The 24,694-nt window shown below is 33.3% G+C and overlaps 1 protein-coding gene across 1 annotated transcript; it reads right to left on the bottom strand.

Annotated features, from left to right (window-relative positions):
- Positions 1–19,638: 19,638 nt before the first annotated feature.
- LOC114754439 (peptidyl-prolyl cis-trans isomerase) lies at positions 19,639–23,392 on the bottom strand. The gene is made up of 9 exons (XM_028943199.1): positions 23,118–23,392; positions 21,755–21,873; positions 21,573–21,627; positions 21,323–21,411; positions 21,158–21,182; positions 20,435–20,473; positions 20,226–20,346; positions 19,975–20,087; positions 19,639–19,898 (listed from the first exon to the last, which is right to left on the bottom strand). The coding sequence occupies exons 2-9, from the start codon at positions 21,830–21,832 to the stop codon at positions 19,639–19,641; spliced, it is 780 nt and encodes a 259-aa protein (XP_028799032.1). The 5' UTR covers positions 21,833–21,873; positions 23,118–23,392.
- Positions 23,393–24,694: the final 1,302 nt, after the last annotated feature.

Genomic DNA, 24,694 nt, shown 5'->3' with positions numbered 1-24,694 from the left:
TGTATGAGTTCATAAATATTATATACAAACATACAAATATGGCCATGCATGTAAGCAAATACCAAGCACATAAGAGGATGATAAAGTTTGCTATCTTTAGCCTTTTACATTCAATCTTTTCTCTTGCTTCCTTTGCTTCCAACCATCAAGGTTGCTTGCTCTACCTTTCGATTTATCTTTCTTAATGTCTGATGACCCTAAATACATCAACACGTTATTACCATTCATTTATTAGAGTCATGGTAACAAACAACATTCATATATGACTCCCTTGAATATACTTGAATCCTTTAACCTTAACTTTTGAGCTTTGATTCCAATCCTTCTAAAATTAATTTCACAAACTTATTATCACACATTTTTACATGTAGAATCTATTTCTATGTTCAAATTTAATAAAATCCAACTCCTTCCCCATGAACAAGCCTTGACTGAACACTACGATCTTAGGTTCAAGGTTCCTATTTTCAATTTCAATACTTCCAAACTTACCTTCTCACATTTACTCTACACAATTTTTCATTCTAAACATATTGAAATATCAAAATCATCAAAATCTAACCCTAACTGACACCTTAGATTTGGCCAAAATTATCACAAAGTTAAGAAAAAGTTAGATTTTTTCCAATTTTATCACAAAAACACTTGATTCTTGTTTATTTTACAGACTTCAAACATGATTCCATTATCAATTAATCTTTTTCATAAATTTAAGATATTTGGATATTACTTTTCATAAATTTAAGATATTTGGACAGTACCTTCCTTATGATTTCATGCCTCCAAATATCATCAAAAATCATAACTAAGCTTTACAAGATATAAAGCATATATAAACTATATTAAAAACTATAATCTTACCTTGCCTTGAAGCTCAGTCTTGCATGGAACTTGAAGCTCTTTGTCTTCTCCTTCTTGGCCTTAAAATTTCGTGCTCCCTCGTACTCTTCCTCTTGACTATCAAAACACACAAATGGTAGGAAAAAGGGTATTTATAATAGTCTTAGTCATCATTTTATCTTGGGGTTAATTCAAGTTACAATTTACCTTTTTTACCTTGCCACATGACTCTTGATAGGTCTTGTCTTCCATGATCTTAGAAAGTGTTTCATCAAGTTTTCCATGTGCCCACGATCTTGCCATGTATTTGAGATATATTTTCCATGTATCTTATAATCTATTATTTTAATCATTTTCCAAGTTTTGCCCTTGACAAATGGCCTAATTTCAACCTTGTCCTTTTCATTAAATTAATATCAAAATAGGAAGGAAAATGAAAGAAAATTTGTGCCTAATCATGCCCTTAGCTATTCCTCCACCTATTTCATAATTTTATGCCATATCGGGTACTTTTTCGGGTCTTGACTTACCTGGTATTACTGGTACATGTTCCGGTACCCTTTTCTCATCATAAATAACTTTACATGACATTATATATGCATATACATAGAGAGAGGCTTTTCTCCTTGCCTCTCCCTTAAACACTTAATAATATTTATTCCGGAGTAAACTTGACCAAATTCTTTCTGTCAGTCCATGACTCTAAAAATCTGTCTTTGGATATCGCTAACTCCTTTTTATCACAGGGAATTGTTTTGATTTTCCTCATGCCAAACTTTAACCTGTAAATAGTCTATTTTGACATTTTTTAGATAGTGTATAAATAAGTTTTAAATTCTATTAAAGTCAACCTCTATGTATTACAGGGATGGAATCATTATTAAAACATATAATAATTTTTTAGTTATTTATTCATTATTTTTTTCCCAATCTTCTAAAGCCTCGTGATGTTTCAAATAATTTAATTTCAGCTAATAACTCATAATTAGCCAAAACCTTGGAAATGTCATAATTTGCTCCAAGGGTATTTTCTTCATTTTTAACCTTATACAGGCCTTAGGACCTTATTTCCCATTTTTTTGTTAATATTTTTAGAATTTTTAGGCATACTTTCCATTTGTATCCTCTCCGGCCTGAAACCTTTCAATTATAATGAGGTCCTTGCTGGGATTTAACCTCCAGAATCATCTTATTAAGGTTTCTAACATAACCTTCGGCCCATATTCATCATCATTTGTCATACTAGGCTCTCAAGAATTTATTGAACTCTCTATCTTTCTCAATTCTTGGTCCCAAAAACTTTTACTTTGCAATTAGTCCCTGAGAATTCTCTTGTCTTTTAAGGAAACTTTTGGGACTTATGCCAATTAGGGTCCAGTAGCCTACCCATTTCAAGCTATTTTTTACACTTTTAGAGAGAAAAAAAGAGTGCGAGAGGCAAAGAAAGAGAGAGTAGGGGAGAGGTAAAGAGAGTTGCAGTAGGTGCTTTTAGCCATTTTGAAGGATAAGACAAGTTTTGATAATAATTTAGGTATACAAAAATATATGTTTCTATCAAATTTTCTTTACTGATATTTCTTATATATTTTGAGCTTTATACTTGTAGTATTATTATAATGTTCAGAGAAAATTTTACAGTTATAATATGGAGTAAGTAGTGAGTTTTGACAATATATGACCATAAAAATTTACAGATAACTTATTAATCAATTTAAACTAATTTATATTTGTTCATTAGTTGTTTTGAGAATTTTAAATCAAGATTTTATTTAGAAAAATTCATTATTCAAGACATATAGAATGTTCATACTGATGAAATTTAAGTTAAGCAATTTATTTGAGTTATTTAATACATACTAATTAATGAATTTTAATCAACTTATATTATTATAATGTTTAAAAAAATTTTGTAGTTTGGGTAGGGAGTAAGTAATGAGTTTTGACAATATATGACCATAAAAATTTAAAGATAAATTACTAATCAATTTTAGTAAATTTATGTTTGTTCATTAGTTATTTTGAGAATTTTAAATTAAGATTTTAGTTAGAAAAATTTATTATTCAAAACATATAGAATGTTTATACTAATTAAATTTAAGTTAAGTAATTTATTTGAGTTATTTAATGCATTATTAAGGCTCACATTGATTTAAATATTGCATAGATTAAAAATATATTATTGAAAAAAAAATTTTAAAGCTTAAAACTTAAATTATTAATTGACAATTTTATGAAATTAAATAAAATTAAATTTTATTTATAATTCAAAGGAATTGTTTGGGTTGAGAAAATTTTAAATGGGATTAAAATAAATATTTGAGATTTTAATGTGAAATATTTAGCATTTTGGGTAATAAATATATATTTACTTAATTTACTAAATTTCAATATTGTTATACGAAAATTTTTATTCTTGAATAATATTGTATAATTTATAAATAGTTATATCTATGATGGTTAATATGTTTATATAATTTTAGTTTAGAGGGTAGTATCAGAACTTTAGAGCAGGTGTAGAATGTCATATCCTGTTAATCTTAACTAGAGAAATGAGAAAATTAGAATTAATCAAGGGCTAGGTAGTGTAGTAGGAGTATAATGAAATGGCTTTTGAACTAAGATCAGATTTGATGACATCGAGACATCTTTCAATCGCCCCTCACACATTGACGATTGTCCATCAGGTCCTTCCAATTCAAGCGACTTCTTCCCTCTTATTGGGAAATTAGTTGGAGCGTTTGAATACTTCAAACTGACTCCTACTGAAAAGTTACAAGTACATAGACATATCTTGATAAATTGCACTCAAGTTGAACCTTTTCTCTAGTAAGTTGTACACTGATTTTCTTTTTTATGTTTGAAATTTCTTTATTATTGCCTTCTCTAACAAATAACACCATAGGTGATAAGTCTCATATTTTATATATGTTTCGCAGTCCAAACTTATACTTTTGTGGTCTTTAATTGTGTATTTTGGGTTAAAATAGAGGTTATTGTGCATTAGGGGTATAAGGGTCAATTGTTTGCTTTTGTATGCTAATCCTTGAGTTTACTTTATTCATTGACTCTTGCATATCCCACATGCCCTAGAATAGATGACTATGAGCTTAATTTGATGTCATAGGTGATCAAAGGTTGAAGAAGATCAAGGGAAGCTGGTTCTGCCAACATTAGTCGTGACCAAATATGGTTTTGCTGCGACTAATGTTCGTCCTGAGAGAAACACTGTCATTTACCCATACGGTGTCATTCTTGAATTCATCGCGACCATAAGATTAATTAGTCATAACAAAAATGTGAAACTTCCATATTTTAATTTCAGAACGCACACCAGTTCATCATTTTGGGATTTTCCCCCATTTTTACTTTGTTTTCTCTATCCAAAACTCTCCCACTTCGTCCCCATTAACTCCCCTACCATTCTCCACCATCAATTCATCATTCCTACCTCAATTCTTCCATTTCCACTGATTATTCTCCTCCATTTCTCTTCAGATCATTGTTGCTAAGGCCATGGAAGTTGCAGAGCTTGGTGAAGCTGTGATTTCAGTCATGAGAGGCTAGATCTCCATTCCTTGGTATTTAATGAAGCCAATCTGAGTTGCTAGAGCTGCAATTGGGAGTTTCTTCTACCTTAATCTTAGTTTCACTCTCTACATTCATAGATTAGAGTTTCTATGGTTTAGATATGTGATTTGTGATTGTAAAGAGTTGTAATCTGGTTGTTTTACATTGAGACTGAGATTTGGATTGTATTCTACACTTTAATTGAGTAATTGAATTGATATTTCCTTCTGTTATATTGATTCTTTCTTCTTAAGTGTTTGAATCTCTTGATTGACCAGTTAGGGTACTAACATTGTTAATTACTACTAAGAGGGTAAAATACCTTTTGCAGAGCATAATTCGTATTAGGCATTAAGTGAGTTTGATGAGATAGGGTTCTAGTTCATTAATTTTATTGTTTGTAGAGGGTCTTCACAAACTGAGTCTAATAAAGGAATCGAACTCAATCAAGAGAGGAACTGGGATGATTGGTGGATTTGACCATCAAGGATAATTCATACACTGCATTCACTTCATTCATTAAATACAAAAATTACAAAGAGTTTAGATAGTTGTACTTTAGGTTTTGATATAGTCATTCGTTGTATACACACTTCTTACATCATACTTGGTTAAATTGATATTTGTGATAAGATTACTAAGGCAATCAAAGGTTCCTCAAGAGATCGACATCTAGGTTATTGCTGCTATATTGCATTTAGCTTAGTTTTATTTGAGAGCCTAGCGATAGGGCTTCATCAATAGGGAATTTAGAAGATAAGTCAGGCAGTAGCTACGGGTTCGTTCACAAACATTTGTTGAGGTTAACAAGAGAGTCCACAGAGAATTTCTGAGTTGATTTACACGTCAAATACGTAATGACAACAATCCCCACATAGCTGAACTTAAAAGTCTTGCATATGGTCTGTTTGATGATGCCAGGAGGTTTACTACATATAATGTCAATAGGTTCAAGTTCCGTACAGTAACGCGTGATCAGGGTTTGCCCACAGAAAACTCTGGAGTTTTTGGCATGTTTAGAACGAGGAGTTATGTTAGTAACAGTGATAATGACATGCGATTTGGAGGCATTCCTTACTATGAAAAGCTGATTGATATTGTTAAGTTAAATTATCAAGGAATTTTCACTGTCACTCTATTCAAGTGTTATTGGGCAAATACGACAACTTCCCGTGAATTTACTACTAATAAATTGGGCATCACATCTGTTAATTTCTCTAGGCTTATTCATACGGGAGAATCTAAAGATCATGAGCCATACATTCTTGCCTCTGAGGCAAACTAGGTTTATTATGTCGAGGACAAGAAACATAAAGATTGGAGTATGGTGGTTCACCTCAAGCTGCGAGATCTTTATGACATAGATGATGATGGTAATGACATCATTTAATATGGTAAACCCTTCTAACCAACGAATTTTGAAAATTTCTTCTCCGAAGGAGATCACAATTTACTAATTGTTAGGTATTTCATTTTTACATATAATTTTGGTTCATTTTTGGTACATTAATTAAAAATATATGTTTTAATTTTAATTTATGTGTGTTATAGTTATTTCTCATTATTTGACTTTATATATCTCCTTTCAGGCAAGGTAATAAAAACTAAATTTTCAACAATTCATTCCAAACCATTTTTTTAAAATTAGCAATGTTTTTATAAAATTTTAATTTTTGCAGTAATTATTTTATCGACACAAAGGACAAAAACTGCTGCAAAACCTAAACGCTACAAAATATAACTGCTACAAATGTCACCCGCCGTCTATAAATACCTCCACTCTCCCACTCATTTTTTACACCTCATCCACCTCTCCTCCTTTCCTCTGATATTCCTCCTTTTATTTTCATATTGTAAGTTTTTTTAATTGTTCATTTATTTTTATTTTCTCATATTATTTAATTTAAATTTGGTAATAATTATTTTTATTTTTTCATGCAGGATTTATTTACTTTTATTTTCTACTCTTTCTAATTTTGTTCTTATTTTATAAATCACATTTTTGGAACTTTCTAATTTTTATAATTATAAAATTGTATATCTTCTAATAATATTTATTCAATATTTAAAATGTTAGTAAAATTTCCTTATATAACAAAATTTTGAATAAAATTTAATTCAAAATCTGATAAGAAATTTAATTTCAAAATTATATTTACAAATCATATTTAATTTATTATATTTTAGTTTTTAAATTTAATTAATTGCAAACCTGACGATAAATTTCTGTTTTTTAATTTCAATGTAACATTTGTAGCGGTTCTAAAACCGCTACAAAATAAAATTAAAATAATATTTTCACATTTGTAGATGTTCATAACCGCCACAAAGTCATCCCAATGTTGTCATTTTTTAAAAATTTTCCTATTTGTAATGGTTAAATAACCACTACAAATTTTGCTGCCAAATTAAATTTTTTGATTCCCGCCAGATGTAAATTTTTGTCGACCATTAGTAGCGGTTTTGTTAACTGCTACAAAATTTCAAATTTCATTTCCCACTTACCCACATCCATTTATGGCGGTGTTTTGACCGCTACAAATAGCCTCAAAGTGATCTCATTCATCACGTAATTAGTAGCAGTTTTATAACCGCTACCAATTTTCTGTAGTGGTTTACTATATTGCACCACGATTCGTCTTAACCGCCACAAAAATGTTTGCATCGATGGTTTTTGTAGTGGTTTTTATAACAGATAATCACCTATTTTAACCGCTACAAATTACTTTTTTTTTTTTTGGTAGTGAGTACTTTAAACTCTTATGTCCCGTTTGGTATGTTGGAAGAGTTTTTATGGAACTGGAAGTGGAAGTAGAAATGGAATTGGAATTGGAAGTGGAAGAGGAAATGAGTCTTAAGATGTGTTTCGTAGGCCTAGGAAGTGATGTACTCCTCCGGTCGTAAATATAAGACCCTTATACTAGTATAAGGGTCTTATATTTAGGACCGAGGAGTATTATTTTTAATTTATATATGTAATTAAAACGAGAAATTACTAAGATACCCTTCCCTACAAAAAAATTCCACCGCCTAAACCCCTCCATTATCCTTAATCCCTCGTGGAAAAAAAAAAAAAAACCATCGCCGGCTAAAGCAGACACAACACCATGTAGTAATCTAAATCAAATTGAAAAAGAACACATTACAGTGTAAAAGTAGTCTTGATCCACTTCAGATTTGTACAAAAATTAGGCAAAACGTAATCTTATTTACACACCCACTATTTCCAATTTGTGAGAGTTTCAAGGATTAGATGGTGGAGAAGTCGTCATATGCAAATGAATTGATCGCAGGCCTAAGAAGCCTAGTAAGCTCTCTTTTTCTCTATGGATCTATATCTTTTGTTTCCTTGATTGCAATTTTTTATTTCATTTCACTACAAAATGAGAGGTGATGAAAGAGGGGGAACCATTTTTGCTAATGGTGGAAGAAGGAGGTTGAAATAGGTGGAGAGATGATGAAAGTCGTTGTCCTTACCAGAGTCGATGTCATCTTTCGTCGTCTTTGCTAGAGTCGTTGTCTTTGTTGTCCTTGTCAAAGTCATTGCTGTCTTCCATCATCGGAGTCGGAGTCGTTATTGTCTTCCGTCATCCTCGCCACCGCCACTATGGAGGACCATTGTTGTTGGTGGTGGTAAAGGGAAGGAGAAAGAGCAAAAGGCAAGGAAGGAAAAAACCTCATGGAACTAGGATTGGAACTGAGTTCTATGGGGTAGCCAACGAACTCACTTCCATTGATTTTGATGGAAGTGACTTCCATTAGGAACTAAATTCCATGACACCAAACTACCAAAAGTATATTCCACTTCCACTTCTACTTCCCAACCTTCGGTTCCTTGCTACCAAACGGGGTATTATGGTCAGTAAAAATCTCAAACTGCAAAACATAAAGATAGTGCTTCCAAATCTTTAATGCAAACACCACTACTGTCGATTCCAAGTCATAAGTATAACAATTTCCTCATATGGCCTCAATTGTCAGGAGATATAAGCAACTACCTTATCATTTTGCATTAATAAACACCCAAGATCCTTCTTAAAAGCATCAATATATAATGTGAAAGCTTTTGTGAGGTTTGAAATCACAAGTACCAGTACGATGGTCAATTTGGTCTTTAAATTCCAAAAGGTTGTCTCACATTTCTTACTCCAAACAAATGACTGGTCCTTCTTAGTTAGTCTGGTTAATAGAATGGCTATCTATGGAAAAGCTTTTAATAAATCTCCTGTAATAGCTTGTTAATCCTAAAAAACTTATGATTTTTGTGACACTTTCTAGCATGTCCCATTTCAACACTACATTAATCTTACTAGGGTCCACTAGCACCCCTTGAGCTGATACAACATGACCCAAGAATTTTACTTTTTTGAGACAAAACTCGAGTTTATGTTCTCTTAACACTTCCAACACAACTCTAAGATGTCCTTTATGCTCTTCCTCATTCTTAGATTAAATAAGGATGTCATCAATAAAGATCACCACAAATTTATCTAAGGTTGGAAGATTTTGTTCATGTAGTCTATAAAGATAGGTAAGCCATTTGTTAGCCTAACAGCATAACAAGAAATTCATAGTGGCTATATCTTGTTCTAAATGTAGTTTTTGGAATATCCTCATATTGAACTCTTGGCCGGTGATAACCTGTCCTTAAGTCAATCTTGGAGTATATTAATGTTTCAGTTAACTAGTCAAGTAGATCATTGATCTAGGAACAAGGATATTTGTTCTTTATGGTTTCCTTATTCACTTGACAGTAATCAATGCATAATCTTACACTCCTATCCTTCTTCTTCACAAAGAGCACAGGCAAGCCCCAAGAGGATACATTTAGCCTAATGAAGCCCTTTTACAGCAACTCCTTAGTTTGTTTTCTTCAACCCTACTAACTCTAATGGAGACATTCGATAAGGAGCTCTAGCGATAGGCTCCATTCCTAGTACGAGATCAATAAAGAACTCCACTTATCTTTCTGGAGGCAAACATGTTATTTCTTTTGGAAAAACACCCGGGAATTCATTCACTGTTGCAATCTTATCTACTCCTTTTCTAATTTCCACCTAAACAGAGAAGAACACCATATAGGCTTAACAACCCTTTTGAATATACTTTTCAACTTACACTAAAAACAACAATTATAGCCCACTAGAACTTGCTAAGGAGACTAACAAAGAAATGATCTTCCTTCTATAATCTAAAATGGCGTCATTTGCTGACAACTAATCCATTCCAACAATGAGATCAATACCCTTAAGGATAGACAAACAAGGTCTATCGTAGAAGTCATACCCTTGAAGTCAATCATACAAGTCAAGCAAGTCTTAGAAGTTTTCACTAACACTCTTGCTGGTTTAGAAACAATCACATTACATGGCAAGTCATATGTATACATATTTAAACGAGACACATAACTATTAGATACAAATTAGTGTATTGAGCCAAAATCAAATAAAGCTTTAGTTAATCAAAGTAGGGATAGCGTCAACCTCCTGTTAATATAGCATGAACACTCTTCCTGGGACTACGGTACTTGTACATTTGGTCCTTCACGAGCTATCCTCACTAATCTAAAACTTTGACATGGTTTTTGCACTTGTAGCATATTATGCTACTTCTTTGATGCATCTTGCCATACGTGGTATACTTTTGGCTATTGGTAGTGCTAATAAGAGTTGTAGAGCCCTTGTCCTACTGATCTGACTCCTCAGAGATCTATTGAACTGACTCCTTAAGGGTCCACTAAATTGACTCCTCGAAAGTCTACCCGATGGATTTTTTGAAGGCTGATTAAACCATTTCTTTGAGCTATTAAGGCTGTGATACTCTTCTTACTGATTTTCCCCATAAGTCTCATGAATGAAATAGATCTAGTGTAAGAGTCATTCCTCTTCTCGACTTCTTTCTCTCTCACTCTTCTAGCAGTGATATGCAATTTAGTACCCATCTTTTTAAGATCATCAATCTCCAATGGCATAAAAGCTGTTCTTAACTCTAACCTAGCGTTTTTCAATAGCCTATCATCCATTCACTTCGAGTTATGTTGCATCTTCGGATAAGTAGTGTATTTGACACACAAGAAATTGGGCGATGAAGTCTTTCTTGTTCAAATTTTCTTGCTTGAAGGCATAGAATTATGCTTCTTGGTCAGTTCTAAAAGCAATAGGGAAATAATGTTAGAAGAATTTCTCTTTGAACTTCTCCCAAGTTATCTCTAGACTCTCAAAAGTTTTAATATTGTTCCACCACTTCCTTGCTGCCTTTTGTAATAGCTGCTCAGCGACTTGTACTTTTTTGTATGAGATGCAGACTACTGTTTTGAATATAGTCTCTATCCTATCGATCTATTCTTCAACTTCAGATGGATTCAGCCTACCCTTAAACTTAGGAGGATCAAACTTTCTAAAACTTTCCTAGAACAGGGCGATACATGCGAGGCTATGTTGTGATCGTGCACTGCTATTACCTTTTAATTCAGTGCCTCTAAAAGTATCACCTATTGACTGGTGGTCACTGAGAGCTTTATCATCAACTGGGCCATCTTCCTCTTGATGGCTAGTATGTTGCCATTTGATTGCCACCAACTCGTCCTCATACCTCATCACTCTCCAATCAATGCTCATAATCTTGTAACTCTCAAAAAATAACATTATTATCTTGGTGAGAAGGAGCATCTTGATTTGAAACTGGGGTAAAGTTAGTCCTTTGAGTGGTTAGCATTCTTTTGTCCGATGTAGGATAGCACAAGGACATTATGTAAACTAAACAATGTTACAAAAATAACCTTCAATCTAAAATAAAATGGAAGTGCATATGTTATTATATTTAAATTGTCATGACCTCTAGAAACTATTTTTTTTTTCAAAACTTTTTGAAAAAAGTATTCCACACAAAAGTCAAATAAAAATCTATGAAACGTTGTAACTCTGATACAAAAAATGTAACATCTCATATATACTAAGTAAAAATACTCAAATAGTCTATAAGTATTTCTCCAAACAAATCCTTGAGATAATTTAACTAAAATAAAATATTGAACTCTTATAGTCATAGACAATAAAATATGACATAGTATGTGCTTGAAGAGCACATAAGCCTTCATGGCTTACTCCATCAGTGCCTTCCCTTGATTCTTACTAGATCCCTTACCTAAAAATATTAATATAAGAGATGAAATTTAACGTCTCAGTAACTAATACAACTCTAATGCATACAGGCAAACCATTCATGATTAATATAAATTCAATTATATGTGTATATATATTTATGTGTGGATATCACATATTTTACATTCAATTCAATTTCACTTTTAATTTAATAATATATCAATCTCAATTTTCAGTGTATCTAAAAATAATACAATATGCAGTCTTTCTTATATCGCCATCCATCCTTATACTATTGACTGGAGTCATAGGCTAACATATAATTTAAAAGAAATTAATCCATTTTACTAGATTATTCCAAGCTCACTAATACTTGAGATATATCTAGCCAAATATATAGAGCTCAATTTTGGATGTGGCTCTCCTCCTTTAAAAAATAAAACTAAGGAGGTGTCATATATCCCATAGTTTCAATGAATTCTTCACCAAAAGAAAACATGGAAGAAGAGGCCCTGATTAGTGCCATCCATTATGCACCAATTAATTGCATACCACGTGATAATTATATATCCATACTTATGTCCTTCTATTCTTAGCCCAATAATGTGTATTTCATATGCAGGTAATGTTATATCAAAAATATATCTGCAAATGTATTATTATTCTAAATAAGAGAATAACAAAATTTTAGTATAATTTAAGATTGCAACTCATTATATTAAAATGTAATTAAAATATTCAAATATTAATAATAATTTATAGAAATGATCTTGAATAAAAGTAAATTTATTAAAACTCCATTTATTTAAAAACTCAATACACACATAATTTCGTATAATTTAATTGGATCAAAAAGTATTTATCCACAATAATATAATTGCACACAATTCACATGTATGTGAAAGAATTTTTATAGTTACCTTTTACTCTTGAGCTTACAAATAACTCCAATGATTACTCCAAAATTCTCAACAAGTAACTATAAAATCACACACAAATATTTATTAATATATAACTCAAAAATATTCTACACATGCTCTCAACTTCTAATGCTACCCTCTGAACTAAAATTATATAAACATATTAACTCTCACATATTTAACTATTTATAGATTATATAATATTATTTGGGAATAAAAATTTTCGCATAAAAAGATTTAAATTTAATATATTAAATAAATATATATTTGTTACCCAAAATTCTAAATATTTTACATTAAAAGCTCAAATTTTATTCTAATCTCATTTAAAATTTCCTCAACCCAAACAATTCCTTTGAATTATAAATAAATTTTATTTTTATTTAATTTCATAAAATTTATAATTTATAATTTATAATTTAAGTCTCAAGTTTTAAAAAAAATCAATAATATATCTTTAACCGATGCAAGATTTAAATTGATGAAAACATTAATAATCTATTAAATAAGTCAAACAAATTACTTAACTTAAATTTAATCAGTATAAATATTTTATATGTCTTGAATAATGAATTTTTCTAATTTAAATCTTAATTTAAAATTCTTAAAACCACTAATGAACAAATATAAACCAATTAAAATTTATTAATAATTTATTTTTAAATTCTTATAGTCATATATTGTCAAAACTCACTACTTAATCCATACCAAATCGCAAAATTTCTCTAAATATTATAATAATACTATCAATATAAAGCTAAAAATATATAAGAAAATTTCTATAGAAAATTTGATTAAAAAGATGTATTTTTGTATACATAAATGATCCTTAAATTTTGTCATATTCTTCTGGCTGAAAACGCCCATTGCAACTGGATGATGTGTGCCTGCCGAAGAAGCGAGGTGGCTTAGGGTTGTGCCATGCAAATCATCAGAATCAGTCTTATATGATGAAACTGGGTTGGAGTCTTGTGAGGCGCCGAGATGACCTGTGGGTCAAGGTGGTGAGAGACAAATATAAGTGTGGGAATGACCTTATCCCAAAAATTGAATCCAACAGATTGGGCTCGAACATTTGGTTAGGCATAAAAAATACGTGGAAAAAAGTTAGCGAGGGACTTGAGCTTGACGGTAAAGGGTCTGTTCGTTGGCGTTGGAATAAAAGTGGTGAGTTTTCTGTGAAGTCAGCATATGAGTCTCTAAGGCCAGTGGAAGCTACTGAAGACCCGCTTTGGATGAAGCTTTGGAAGCTAAAAATTCCGGAGAGGTGTCGCATGTTTCTTTGGACTGCTGCTCATAAACGCCTGCTGACGAATGCCTTTAGACGAAAGCGTGGGCTTAGTGGTAATGACATATGTCCGGTTTGTAATAGTTGCACTGAGGATCTTCTTCATGTACTTCGTGATTGTCATCTGACGAAGAAGCTGTGGCGCGAGCTTGTGCACCCTGCAATCTGGAGAAGGTTCAACATCTTGGGATTTGACGAATGGTTTAGATGGAATCTTACCATAACTGGTAGCACAGAAGCAGAAGAATGGAGAGCAACCTTCGCTATTGCGTGCTGGTGGATTTGGAGGAGACGAAACCGCTTGCTGTTTGAGCGAAAGGAGACCTCTAATGCCATGCTTTATGGAAGTATTATAGCTATGACTCACAGTGCAAGTGAAGCGCATGCCAAATTCCATATAGGACGGTCAGCAGTGCCACTATCGGGGGTCAAGGAGGAACGATGGCGTCCACCCCAACCAGGGCAAATCAAAGTTAATGTCGATGGTGCCTATTCCCACAAGACTGGAGCTACTGCATGCGGAGGATTGATCCGCGACAATGAAGGAAGGTTCATCAGAGGCTTCATGTTCAGATTCCAGGAGGGCGACATACTCACAGCAGAGGTTTGGGGCTGCCTGCATGGTCTAAAAATAGCGTGGGATATGGGGTTTCGAGATGTCATTCTTGAATCAGACTCCACGGAAGCAATATCACTGCTGCTTGGGGAGGTTAGCGAACGCCACGACGACTTTGTCCTAGTCAAGGAAGCTCAAGGGATGCTAAGTCGAGACTGGCAGATTAATGTGCGGCACGTGAGAAGATGGTATAATGTAGCAGCTGATACACTCGCCAAGGAGGGTCTCTCATCTATGATCGGCTTTCACGTGATAACTCACGCTTCGGAAGAACTACGGGTAGCTATGTCCAGGGACATGGGTTAATGTAATTTGGTTTTCTGTCTTTTAGTTATCAAAAAAAAAAAACGCCCATTGCAACTCTCTTTGCCTTTCCTCGCTTTCTTTTTCTCTACTTCTCGCCCTCTTGTTTTTTCTCTCTACCCTGGTAAAACTGGATTATGAGGGTATTTGATATCCTCATATTAAATTCTTCTTCAAGCACCCATTCTCATTTTCTTCCCTTCTGCCTACATGCGCGGGTGTACCCCTTCTCCTATTCTAGTTTATAAGTATCCTTCCCCTTTTTTCATCGAGTTCGGTAAAAAAGAACTGGGTTTTTTTATTTCAAATTTAATTTAACTTTAATAATAATTTTTTAATTTAATTTAAGTAATTTTTTAATACTAAAAATAAAAATCAGGCTGTTACACAATGTCTTACAAGCGTCATGACATATTTCTAAAAGGCACCGTGCTATTGTGTGTACGCTGTAATTTCCTCTATCTCTTATTTCTGCTGCCTTCAAACGACCACGTTTTGACATGATTTCGGTGGAGCCAATGCTGATGAGTCATAAGGGATAGTAGCGCCGCGGAGACATTTTATTTTTATAGCCTGCGACCACACATTCACATTCACATTGCTGGTAAAAAAAAAAAAAAATCACATTGGCCAATTCTCACTCTTTTTTTTTTTAAAAAAAAGAAAACAACATGGGAAAATCACAAAAAAGACCGTCAAAACAAAAAATTATGAACAGGAATTCATGATAATATTAGTATAGGTTTTAACAATAATAGTGTGGATTTTGATGATAATTTTTATGAACAGATCTCTCTGTATACTTTTTTTTTATTTCAACGGTCTTTTTTTTAACGATTTTCTCAAATAACATCCTCAACTTTTTTGGTATAGATAACTCTCTTAATTTTTAATTTGGTACCTATGTGTTTTTTCCTTTAATTAAACATTTAATTTTATCTTTTTAGCAACATTAGCTCTTATAACTTTGTTCTATTGATATTTTTAGTCTCTACATAAGGATTAATGATGTTAATAGAGGAAAACTAAAGATTTAGTTAAGAACAAAAAACACATAGGTACCAAATTAAAAATTGAAAAAAAGTATAAGTACCTCCAATATGGTTTTCCCTTATTATTACTACCTCCAGTATTTAATATAAAAGTTATTTGACTAATTTAAATAAATTAAGAAAATTAGTTAAGTTAGTTATTTCTAATAAATAGGGGTTGTCTTTCTAAGAATACCTTTGCTAATTATATATGTTAGCTAGAATTATCATTTAATGAAATTTTTAACATGTAAAACTACTATAAAGATTATTTTAAAAAGATGAATAAATACAAGAGACAAAATGTATTAGGGTCTATATCAGGGTCTTATATTTTATATCAAAATGTCAAACTAGCTTTTATATTAAAGATCGGTGGTAATATTATTTTGAAAAAAATAATAATATTTGGCCTTGTGGGGAAAAAAAAAGGACTGGGATTTGGCAAGCATGAATGTGTGATAATTGGCTATAAAAATAAAATGCCCCCGTGATGCTGCTCTCCCGCGAGACTTGTCAGGGTTGGCTTCATGGAAAATGTGACAAAACGTGGTCGTTTGAAGGCAACGGACAGGCAGCGGATATAACAGGTAGAGGAGAAAAGTTGAACCCAATTTAGGGAAAACCATATTGAAGGTATTTATACTTTCTCTCAATTTTTAATTTGGTACCTATGTGTTTTTTTTAATTAAACATTTAATTTTATCTTTTTAGCAACATTAGCTCTTATAATTTTGTTCTATTGATATTTTTAGTCTCTACGTAAGGATTAATGATGTTAATAGAGCAAAATTAAAGATTTAGTTAAGAACAAAAAATACATAGGTACCAAATTAAAAATTGAAAAAAAGTATAAGTACCTCCAATATGGATTTCTCACCCAATTTATTGTGCGCACACGGTAATTTATTGTACTAGGTATTGTCCTATAGTAATGTGTCCACGGTATTTTTTTTTTTGTGACCTCATCCTGTATTTTAGACATACTATTTTTCACATATATCAACCACTGAGACTAATCCAAATTCACTAATTTGTAGGCACCTCTCAAAAAATAGGATAATTGACCAAAGGATTTAACATTTTCCATTTCCAACTGAGAATGAAACCCCCGAGTCCCTGACCTTATTTAAGGTAGCATCTGTCCCTAACACTGAACCAGACGCCGGCCTGTGTCCATGGCAATTTATTATCTCCATCAACAGATTTTTGGCCTGTTCCTTAACTCTTGAAATCGTTTCCTCACTTTAGCATCTGATCATATCAGATGCAGCTTTTACGAGGGGTTTTGTTTTCTACCCTTTTGGTGAATATCTGGGATTTTACTTTTATTACTCTGGGGCCAAAATCAGATTCCAGCAAACCACATGCGAGCAGTAGCACTACTCTCGTCTTTATCTTGCTTTCCTTCTTTGACCATAATGGGTGTCCTTGGGAAGCTGATGCCTATCTTTATGATTCCTCTGACATGAAACATGAGAGAGAGAGAGAGAGAGAGAGAGACGCGTGGTCCAGCACAAGGAAAAACAGATGGAGAATCAACGGCAGTCGATGGTTTTTGTTAGCCATAGCATATTGAAGATTGCTTCTCTACACCAAAAATTTTGTCAACTCGCTACCCCTTTCATCATCTCATCTTATCCTTCTAGATCGAAACCACACCGTATTCCCCTTCTGCTTTGCTCTTCAGGACTTATCAACGGCTCTCAAACATAATGACTCGCTTCCTTCTCTGTAATAGCCTCAAGAAAAAAGAATGGCAGAAAATGATGCTTCTCTGCACCAAAATGGCAGCTTCATCAAGAAATGCTTCTCTCGGAAATCCTGTAAACTAGCTACCCCTTTCATGATCTCATTATTTTCCCCTAATCGAGACCACATGAGAAAAATACTTCTTGGTTTTCTTCATTTTTCCCACATGGTTTCAAAGCAGGCACACCAAAAAAGGAGAAAGAGGGTTCCCAGTCTTTCCCATTTTCAAACCTTAAGTTCGGGCGCCTCTTTTCAACTCCATTAACTTTAAATTTCTTTTCTCTATGTACTGTTTTCTACCACTGATCTCTTATTTTACATAAACCTCTCTCTCTCCCCATTCTTAACTCCAAGTCAATTCTCGAGTTCAATAATTCTTTTTTTGGGCTTTTTCTACTCTTGCAGTGGAAGCGAGCTGGTTACCTTGCAAAGGTTTCAGAGGTAGCATTACATTATCTTTATGCGCGTATGTGTGCGCGCGAACCTGCACCCAAAAAACAGTAAGTTTCCTTCTTTTGAATGAAGAATAAAGCAGCTGTGATTTTCCTTTCGGTTTTTCAGATTTAGTGTTAGCTGGTGAAGAAAGTGACATCAAACATGAGAGAGAGAGAGAGAGAGAGAGAGTGAGTGAGTGAGAGATACATGTGTAGTTCAACACAAACTACTATGAGAGAGAGAGAGAGAGCAAAAATGAGGGAGATCCAGAGAGAGGGCGAAACAGATCGTTCCCTCAGAAATCATTCGTCTTAATTTTTTTTTTTTTTTTCTGGAGACGAATTCTTTCACCAAGTATTATGATCATCTTTCTGCGTGAAATTAAGCAGAATAATGCAGCTGTTAATAATTTAATGTTTCATTTATAATTATGTGGGTTTGTTTAATATTATAGGAACTGTTCTTAGGCTGTGCCCGACTGCCCGTGGCAACGAGTTCCGGTGAGCTTTTCTGTTCTTTTCACTTATTATTTCCATACTGCAGTCTTATTATTTTCTTGTTTCTAAAATTGAAAAATGATATGAAATGAAATAGAGGTATAAGGCGGATCTGTCGCAAATTTGACTATGCTATCAAATCATTCAATTTTTTGTTTTCAAATTTTTAACTTGCATTGACTCTATTAGAATTTAGTAGTAAAACTACATTTGATTATTAGCAATTGTTGTTAACAAGAAAAAAGTCTTGTTGAAGATTTGGTAGTAATGCACTTCTTTATTTCCAGGTTAGATTTAATTTTAATAATTTAAATTTAAAATAAGTTTATTAGTTAATAAATTTATCTATTAGAATTTGAATTAAATATAATAATATTAATATTAAATACAAAATCTACACAAAAATCTTCAACCAACAAGGAAATTAATTATCATATCTGTTTGTTAACAAATGAAGTAGCTTCTGTATTTGCATGTGTGCAGTTCTTTAACAGCAGGTGAATATTTAGATATATTTTAAAATTTTGCATTTTTCCAAGTTCAATTCAGACGCAAGCCATCGAGGCTCTCGGGCAGGGGCATTCATGTCTTTCAAATTACCCCAAACATTATGTTTGAATTGAAGAAAGTCCTTTCTTTTCTTCGGAAACACACATTACTCCTCAGTGAGCAGCGGCACTTCCTTACACACCTCTCAAAATTTCACACACTCCAAAGTTCAATATAGTATGAGATCTTATTAATTTTTTCAAGGTAAAGTTAACACCTCTAATTTACTCATTTTAGTTTAATGATGGAATGTAAATAAAAAGTAATTTTTTAAAATAAACCCAAAAAAAAAAGCACTACTGCACGTTACTACATACTCTACATCTATTATATCAACTTTTCCAATCACACATTAACATATGCTTTATCTTTAAAATTTTATTGTTAAGACTACAAGTTTGTATAGGGGGAAAAAATAACATATCAATGAGTAACCGAAAATCTTGTCATAATGAACCTTCTTTTGCCTACAATGAACATAAACTTGATGTAAATATTACCCTGATTTAAACAAGAATATCAAGTATCAAATTTCGAAAAAAGAAATTTGTTCTTAATTAAGCAAATAGCAAATAGCAAATAGGCAGTACCTCAATAATACCAAGTGATTTTACTTTTATAAGGGATATTACTAATTACTAATAATATCTAATTAGTAAAATTTTACTTTAAAATTCAGAATTCCCTTCGTTTTCAAAATAAACATAAATAATATAAGATAATATCCATTTACATTGGCCTCAATAGTCATCCCGACCATCCCCCTTTATCCTCCTCCTCCTTCCCTCACGTCTTTCCTTCCCCTTTGAGTCATCCCGATCATCGTTCTTTATCCTCCTCCTCCTTCCCTCACGTCTTTCCTTCCCCTTTGAGTCATCCCGATCATCGTTCTTTATCCTCTTTCTCCTTCCCTCACGTCTTTCCCTGCCCTTTGAGGAGACCCCATCCCTCTTTCCGCGCGGCAAAGGCCTAATAATCACTCCAGGAGGAATATTCCTAGCTGCAGATATTTTTCAGTTAACGTTATGCAAAATTATTATCATTAACAGAACTAAAATTGTTAAAATAAAACTCACCATTATATAACATGCCACAATCAACAATTCTAACCGCCCAGTCAAAACTAGTCTGTCCGATTTCTCGAAGTGTATCCATGCCTTCCACAAGCTTCCCGGTGACCACATGAGTCCTACAAGTTCCAAATATATTAGCATACTAGAAATTTCGACAAATGGAATGTTTGCACATCAAGCATTTCATATTGACACCCCAACTAGTTGAGAAAGGGGGGGAAAAAACAAAACAAGAGTTAACCATATAAATTAACCTGTCAAGGCTCTCATCAGCTCTCAATGTGATCAAAAAGTGAGAACGGCAATCTCTGAAGTCTCTTCTGGGCATAGATAGGAGCCCTTCCTTGTCATGTTTCAAGTTATTTGACCCATCGTCTGAAATAAATCACAATGTAGAAACTTTTCATCGAAATGAACATTTTGAGAACTTTTAAACTATGAATCTAGGATCTAGCATTCTCACCAAAGAAATATGGACCAAAAACACTTTGAACATCTTCCCCTGCAACATGATTAAAAATGTGATGTAGAGGTGTAAGAGTAGACATTACATCCAGGAAGGAGAAGAGACGATTAGCAATTTTCGAAGATTATAACAAACAAGGCATCCGGCCAGATGAAACTTATAACTGCGGTCAAAATTGTAATTATGATCATTCAATGGAAGATTTACATAGCAATAAAACAGTAACTTGTACAAATTGAAGATTTAAATCTAGAATGAAGTGACCATTTAAACTTAGGATTTCCAAACAGAAAGACTATTTAACCACTCATTTAGAAATATATATTAGGCCACAACATTTTCAATTGGGAAAAAACAATGATCTAGTTAAAATCTTCAATTGCTAGTCTTAATTCAATCCTACAGTTTAACATCCCAAATGATTTGAAAATAGTGGATACAGAATTTACTTAAAATCAACATATCAATATGTAAATATAAAATATATGACATGACGCATCACTCACAATCAATGAGCATCATGGCCCATTCTTGAAATACCAGCTATGCATAAAAAATGAATCTACTTTCATTTAATAATTAGTAAAGTGATTAGAAAGAGTTCAAAATTGCATCGACAGAAATGGACTAAATGTGAGTAAACGTATTGTATCGAATTACAAGATTTAGAAAGTAGTTAAGTGTGCCATGCTAAGGTCACTGCATCAATAGGAAACTTACCAGTTTCGTAGTTTATGGCGCCTCCCTGCAAAAGGAAAAGTAGCAATTAATCTATAGTCTTGAAAGCAGGTTGCAAAGAAAACTGTTCTGGAAATTAAAAAGCATATTAGTATTATTAGATGGACAACTTAGTAACCATACGCTTAAAACCATACCAGTACATACCTTCACATAGGAGCCACCTTTCTTAACCTTGTGAAAGAAGCAATTTGCGTAACACAAAAACGTATCATTTGGACTGACTCCTTTTTCTCCTGAAAAGAGAGATGATTAAATGAGAAATGGGGAAGTCATATCATCAATCATAAAAATCAAAATAAGTTAGCATGTCTAAAGGCTTGTTTAATTAGTGAAACTGTAATAGCAATCCAGGGAGAGTTCTACTAGGGGGATATTAAAGAAATCAGATTATTACCTGTACAAAGCGCACGGAAATCTTCTGCAGTGTAAGGGGCAATGTCATAGAATAGCTGGGAGGTCAAAATAATTCGTTAGGTTCCATTTCTGCTCTCATAGTCAAAATTGCAAAATTCAAACGATAAAAACTGCATCGTGCACGATCACTGTAATTCAAAATTACTAAAACGAAAAGGGTACCTCAAAAACCATCCTTTCATAGTACATCCCGGCTATAAAGACGTCCATAAAAACAGGGAGTTTCTCCTCCTCTGTCATTGTGTTCCTTTTATGACTCAGAACTCAAGCCAACAAAACCACTGAAATCACAAAAGTCAGTCAACAGACCTATTAACTACTGATATATGTAATGTAATGTAATGTAACGATAATATGTAATATTACATCAGAAGCAAACACTGGCACATATCATATCACAAAACTTCTTGAATATTAACAAAAAGTTGTATCACGTCCGAATATTTTCGGAGACTAAGTGTAGATATAAAAGCCAGAAAAACAGAAAAAAAAATTGCAAAAACAAGAATAAACTAAAGGGAAAACAAGAAGAATCAAGAAATAATCATATTCTAAACATCAATAAAGCATCAAAGTAGAGACAAGCGAAAGGCATTGTATTCATAAAACACTATGAAACGAACTGGCATATCTACTCTCTATTTGCAGATACTCTGAACTATTTCTTTCATATGGTCTATGATCCCTCCTCTAAACAGAAAGGGAGATTTCCCATTTGTGTGTTTGAAGGGATATATGCATATAAGAACGTGGTTGTATATGAGAATATGATTGATGATTGCACTGTATAAGATTGACATGTAATTCATTTACTGTTTTGGCTACTCTTCACATCCTTTCTAGTAATGACTTAATTGGCATAGGACTAGTGTTTTTTAATGTTTGAATCGAATATGAGGATTAAACTAGGGATGTTATCAGTGGTACGCACCCAAGACATCAGCAATATCATGCTTATATATGAATTTGTGAGTTAAATATCCTGTTACTTCATATGACAGTATTTTTAGATTTGAATCATAAGGACGTATAATGAGAGCAAACTTCCAGGTCAGTATGAATCACGTCAGTAAAAAATAACAGCAGCAACAAAACTAAGATAGTTTGGATAAAGCATATAGCGTAATTTGGACAAACATATAGCCTAATTTGGACAAATAATATGGCATAAGCTGGATTATCGCAGCATTCCATCAGGATTGAGTGGTATTGACTACTGAGAAGGAATTTTCAGAGCAAAGCTTCAGTAAAAGAATAGATAGATAGGGTGAAGAAGAATAATCGACATAGATGAAACAATCGACATTGGCGAGGCGGTCGATGATCATCATACTCCCTTGTGGAAATTCAATCCATACCTTGAACAGTCCTTAGCGTTATGAAAAGAATTCTACAGAGCAAAATTCTCTCATAGCCATAGGTTACTGTAAAGAACTAAATAGAGGAAGACGAGAGCTAAAATTTGCAGATTTTAGAAACAAAGTGTAGCCATCACTCGGCAAAGCGCCAGGAACAGGAAGCTTACCTATTGACGACCGACAAAATAAATCTGGGAGACTGGGACTGTGATTGATGAATTCGAAGGAGATCTGGAGTGCAAGAGGAGTGGACGCTGGCGATGCAGTGGCTTGTGACTCACGACCGTCCGAGCTCGGACCCAGAGAGTGAGCGGTGCCAGCGAGCACGAACTGAGAAGTGAGAACGATGGAGACCAGATGGAGAGTTGAGCACGATGGAGATCAGAGTGGCAGGTGGGAGGCGGTGACGCCGGTGAGCGGCTAGGCCTTGGGATTGAACCGATTGAACTGGGTCGAAGACACGGGAAAACCCCTAGGGCAGAGTACGTTTTCTTCGTAGCTTAAATAATTTAGAATTGTAAATAATGCACGATAAACAATTAATAAAACGGAATGGGGAGTGGTGAGGCTCCACGGCTATCATCTTCTTACCTATTAGATCCTGAGTTACTATCTATTTTTTCACACAATTAATATAAATTAATATAAATACATAAAATTCATCTCTCAGAAAGCCTGGATTAGGCCGAACAGGCCTTCAAAAAGACCTGGGTCTGTGCTTATCTTTTAACAGGCTTGGCTTGACCAGATCATAGGCCCTAATAAGCCGTTAGCTTATTTTCACACCTAAACATCTATGTATTGAAAATCGAATTAGACTGGCTAGTTTACACTGAAAATCGGTGAATCGGCTTAGTAGCCAGTTCGGTCGAGCATCAATATTAGAATTAAATTGACCCTGTGTGACCCCGAATCAACTTCAGTTAAAACCGGTTAGCCCGGGTAACCTAACCGGTTTGGTGGGTTAACCTAATTGTTCTTTTGAAAAGAAAAACAATTTTTTAAAAGTTGTTAATAATTAGGACTTAGTAATTGAATAATTGTAGGGAGGAATTTTTTGTTATCATATATCTATTTTAATATTGTATTAGAATGAAGATTTATTGGTTTTAGTAGTGTGATATTATAATTTTAATTTGTCAAAGAAAGTGCAAAAAAATTGGAAAGAAATTGTAAGTATATGATTATTTATTAGTGATTTAAAATGTTAAATTAATATTTAGTTTTAAACAAAAATTTAAATTATTTTTTATTGTTTTTTATTTTTCACTAGTTTGATCGCCTGTTTGATTCTAATCTGACTCACTGACTCTTAATCCATTGTTCTATTTAGTTCAATGACTGGTCCGGTTTTCAATATCTTGCTCAACGCAAAGAATAAATTATAGATAAATTAAAAAAAAAAGGACATTCCAATTAATGGAGCAATTCTGAGAAACGGATATTGCATTCCATACTTTTGCCCCTTCTCACCTTATCTCTTATTAATTAGTCTAGAGGATGTAAATTAACAACGGTGCGGTGATTAATTGACCAAAAAATAAAAACAAAGATAAACATAAAAATTCTTGGTACTTTATGTTGGGTTAATCTGGGACATATCTATATGTATGTATCTCATTGTCAAGACTGAAATATACAGTAGAAAGAGGTTTAATAACGAGGAGAGCGAAAATGAACTGTGTTTTTACTTCATTCACAACCTCTTGGAGCAGTTCGGCCAACAGCAGACCAAGCCCAGGTG

This window comes from Neltuma alba, unplaced genomic scaffold (assembly GCF_004799145.2).
Source record: "Neltuma alba isolate B1F8T4 unplaced genomic scaffold, ASM479914v2 tig00010137_pilon, whole genome shotgun sequence".
Lineage (NCBI taxonomy): Eukaryota > Viridiplantae > Streptophyta > Magnoliopsida > Fabales > Fabaceae > Neltuma > Neltuma alba.
The sequence above is the reverse complement of the archived record's forward strand: the minus strand, read 5'-3'. Positions and strand labels throughout refer to the sequence as shown.

Bases quoted from the DNA above. Each gene is read 5' to 3' on its own strand.
- LOC114754439 (XM_028943199.1), bottom strand. From the start codon at position 21,832: ATGACAGAGGAGGAGAAACTCCCTGTTTTTATGGACGTCTTTATAGCC. The intron at 21,412-21,572 runs GTAATAATCTGA...CTCTCTTTTCAG, and splicing joins TTTCCGTGCGCTTTGTACAG to GAGAAAAAGGAGTCAGTCCA. The intron at 20,347-20,434 runs GTGAGAATGCTA...GATTTATTTCAG, and splicing joins TTTTGGTCCATATTTCTTTG to ACGATGGGTCAAATAACTTG.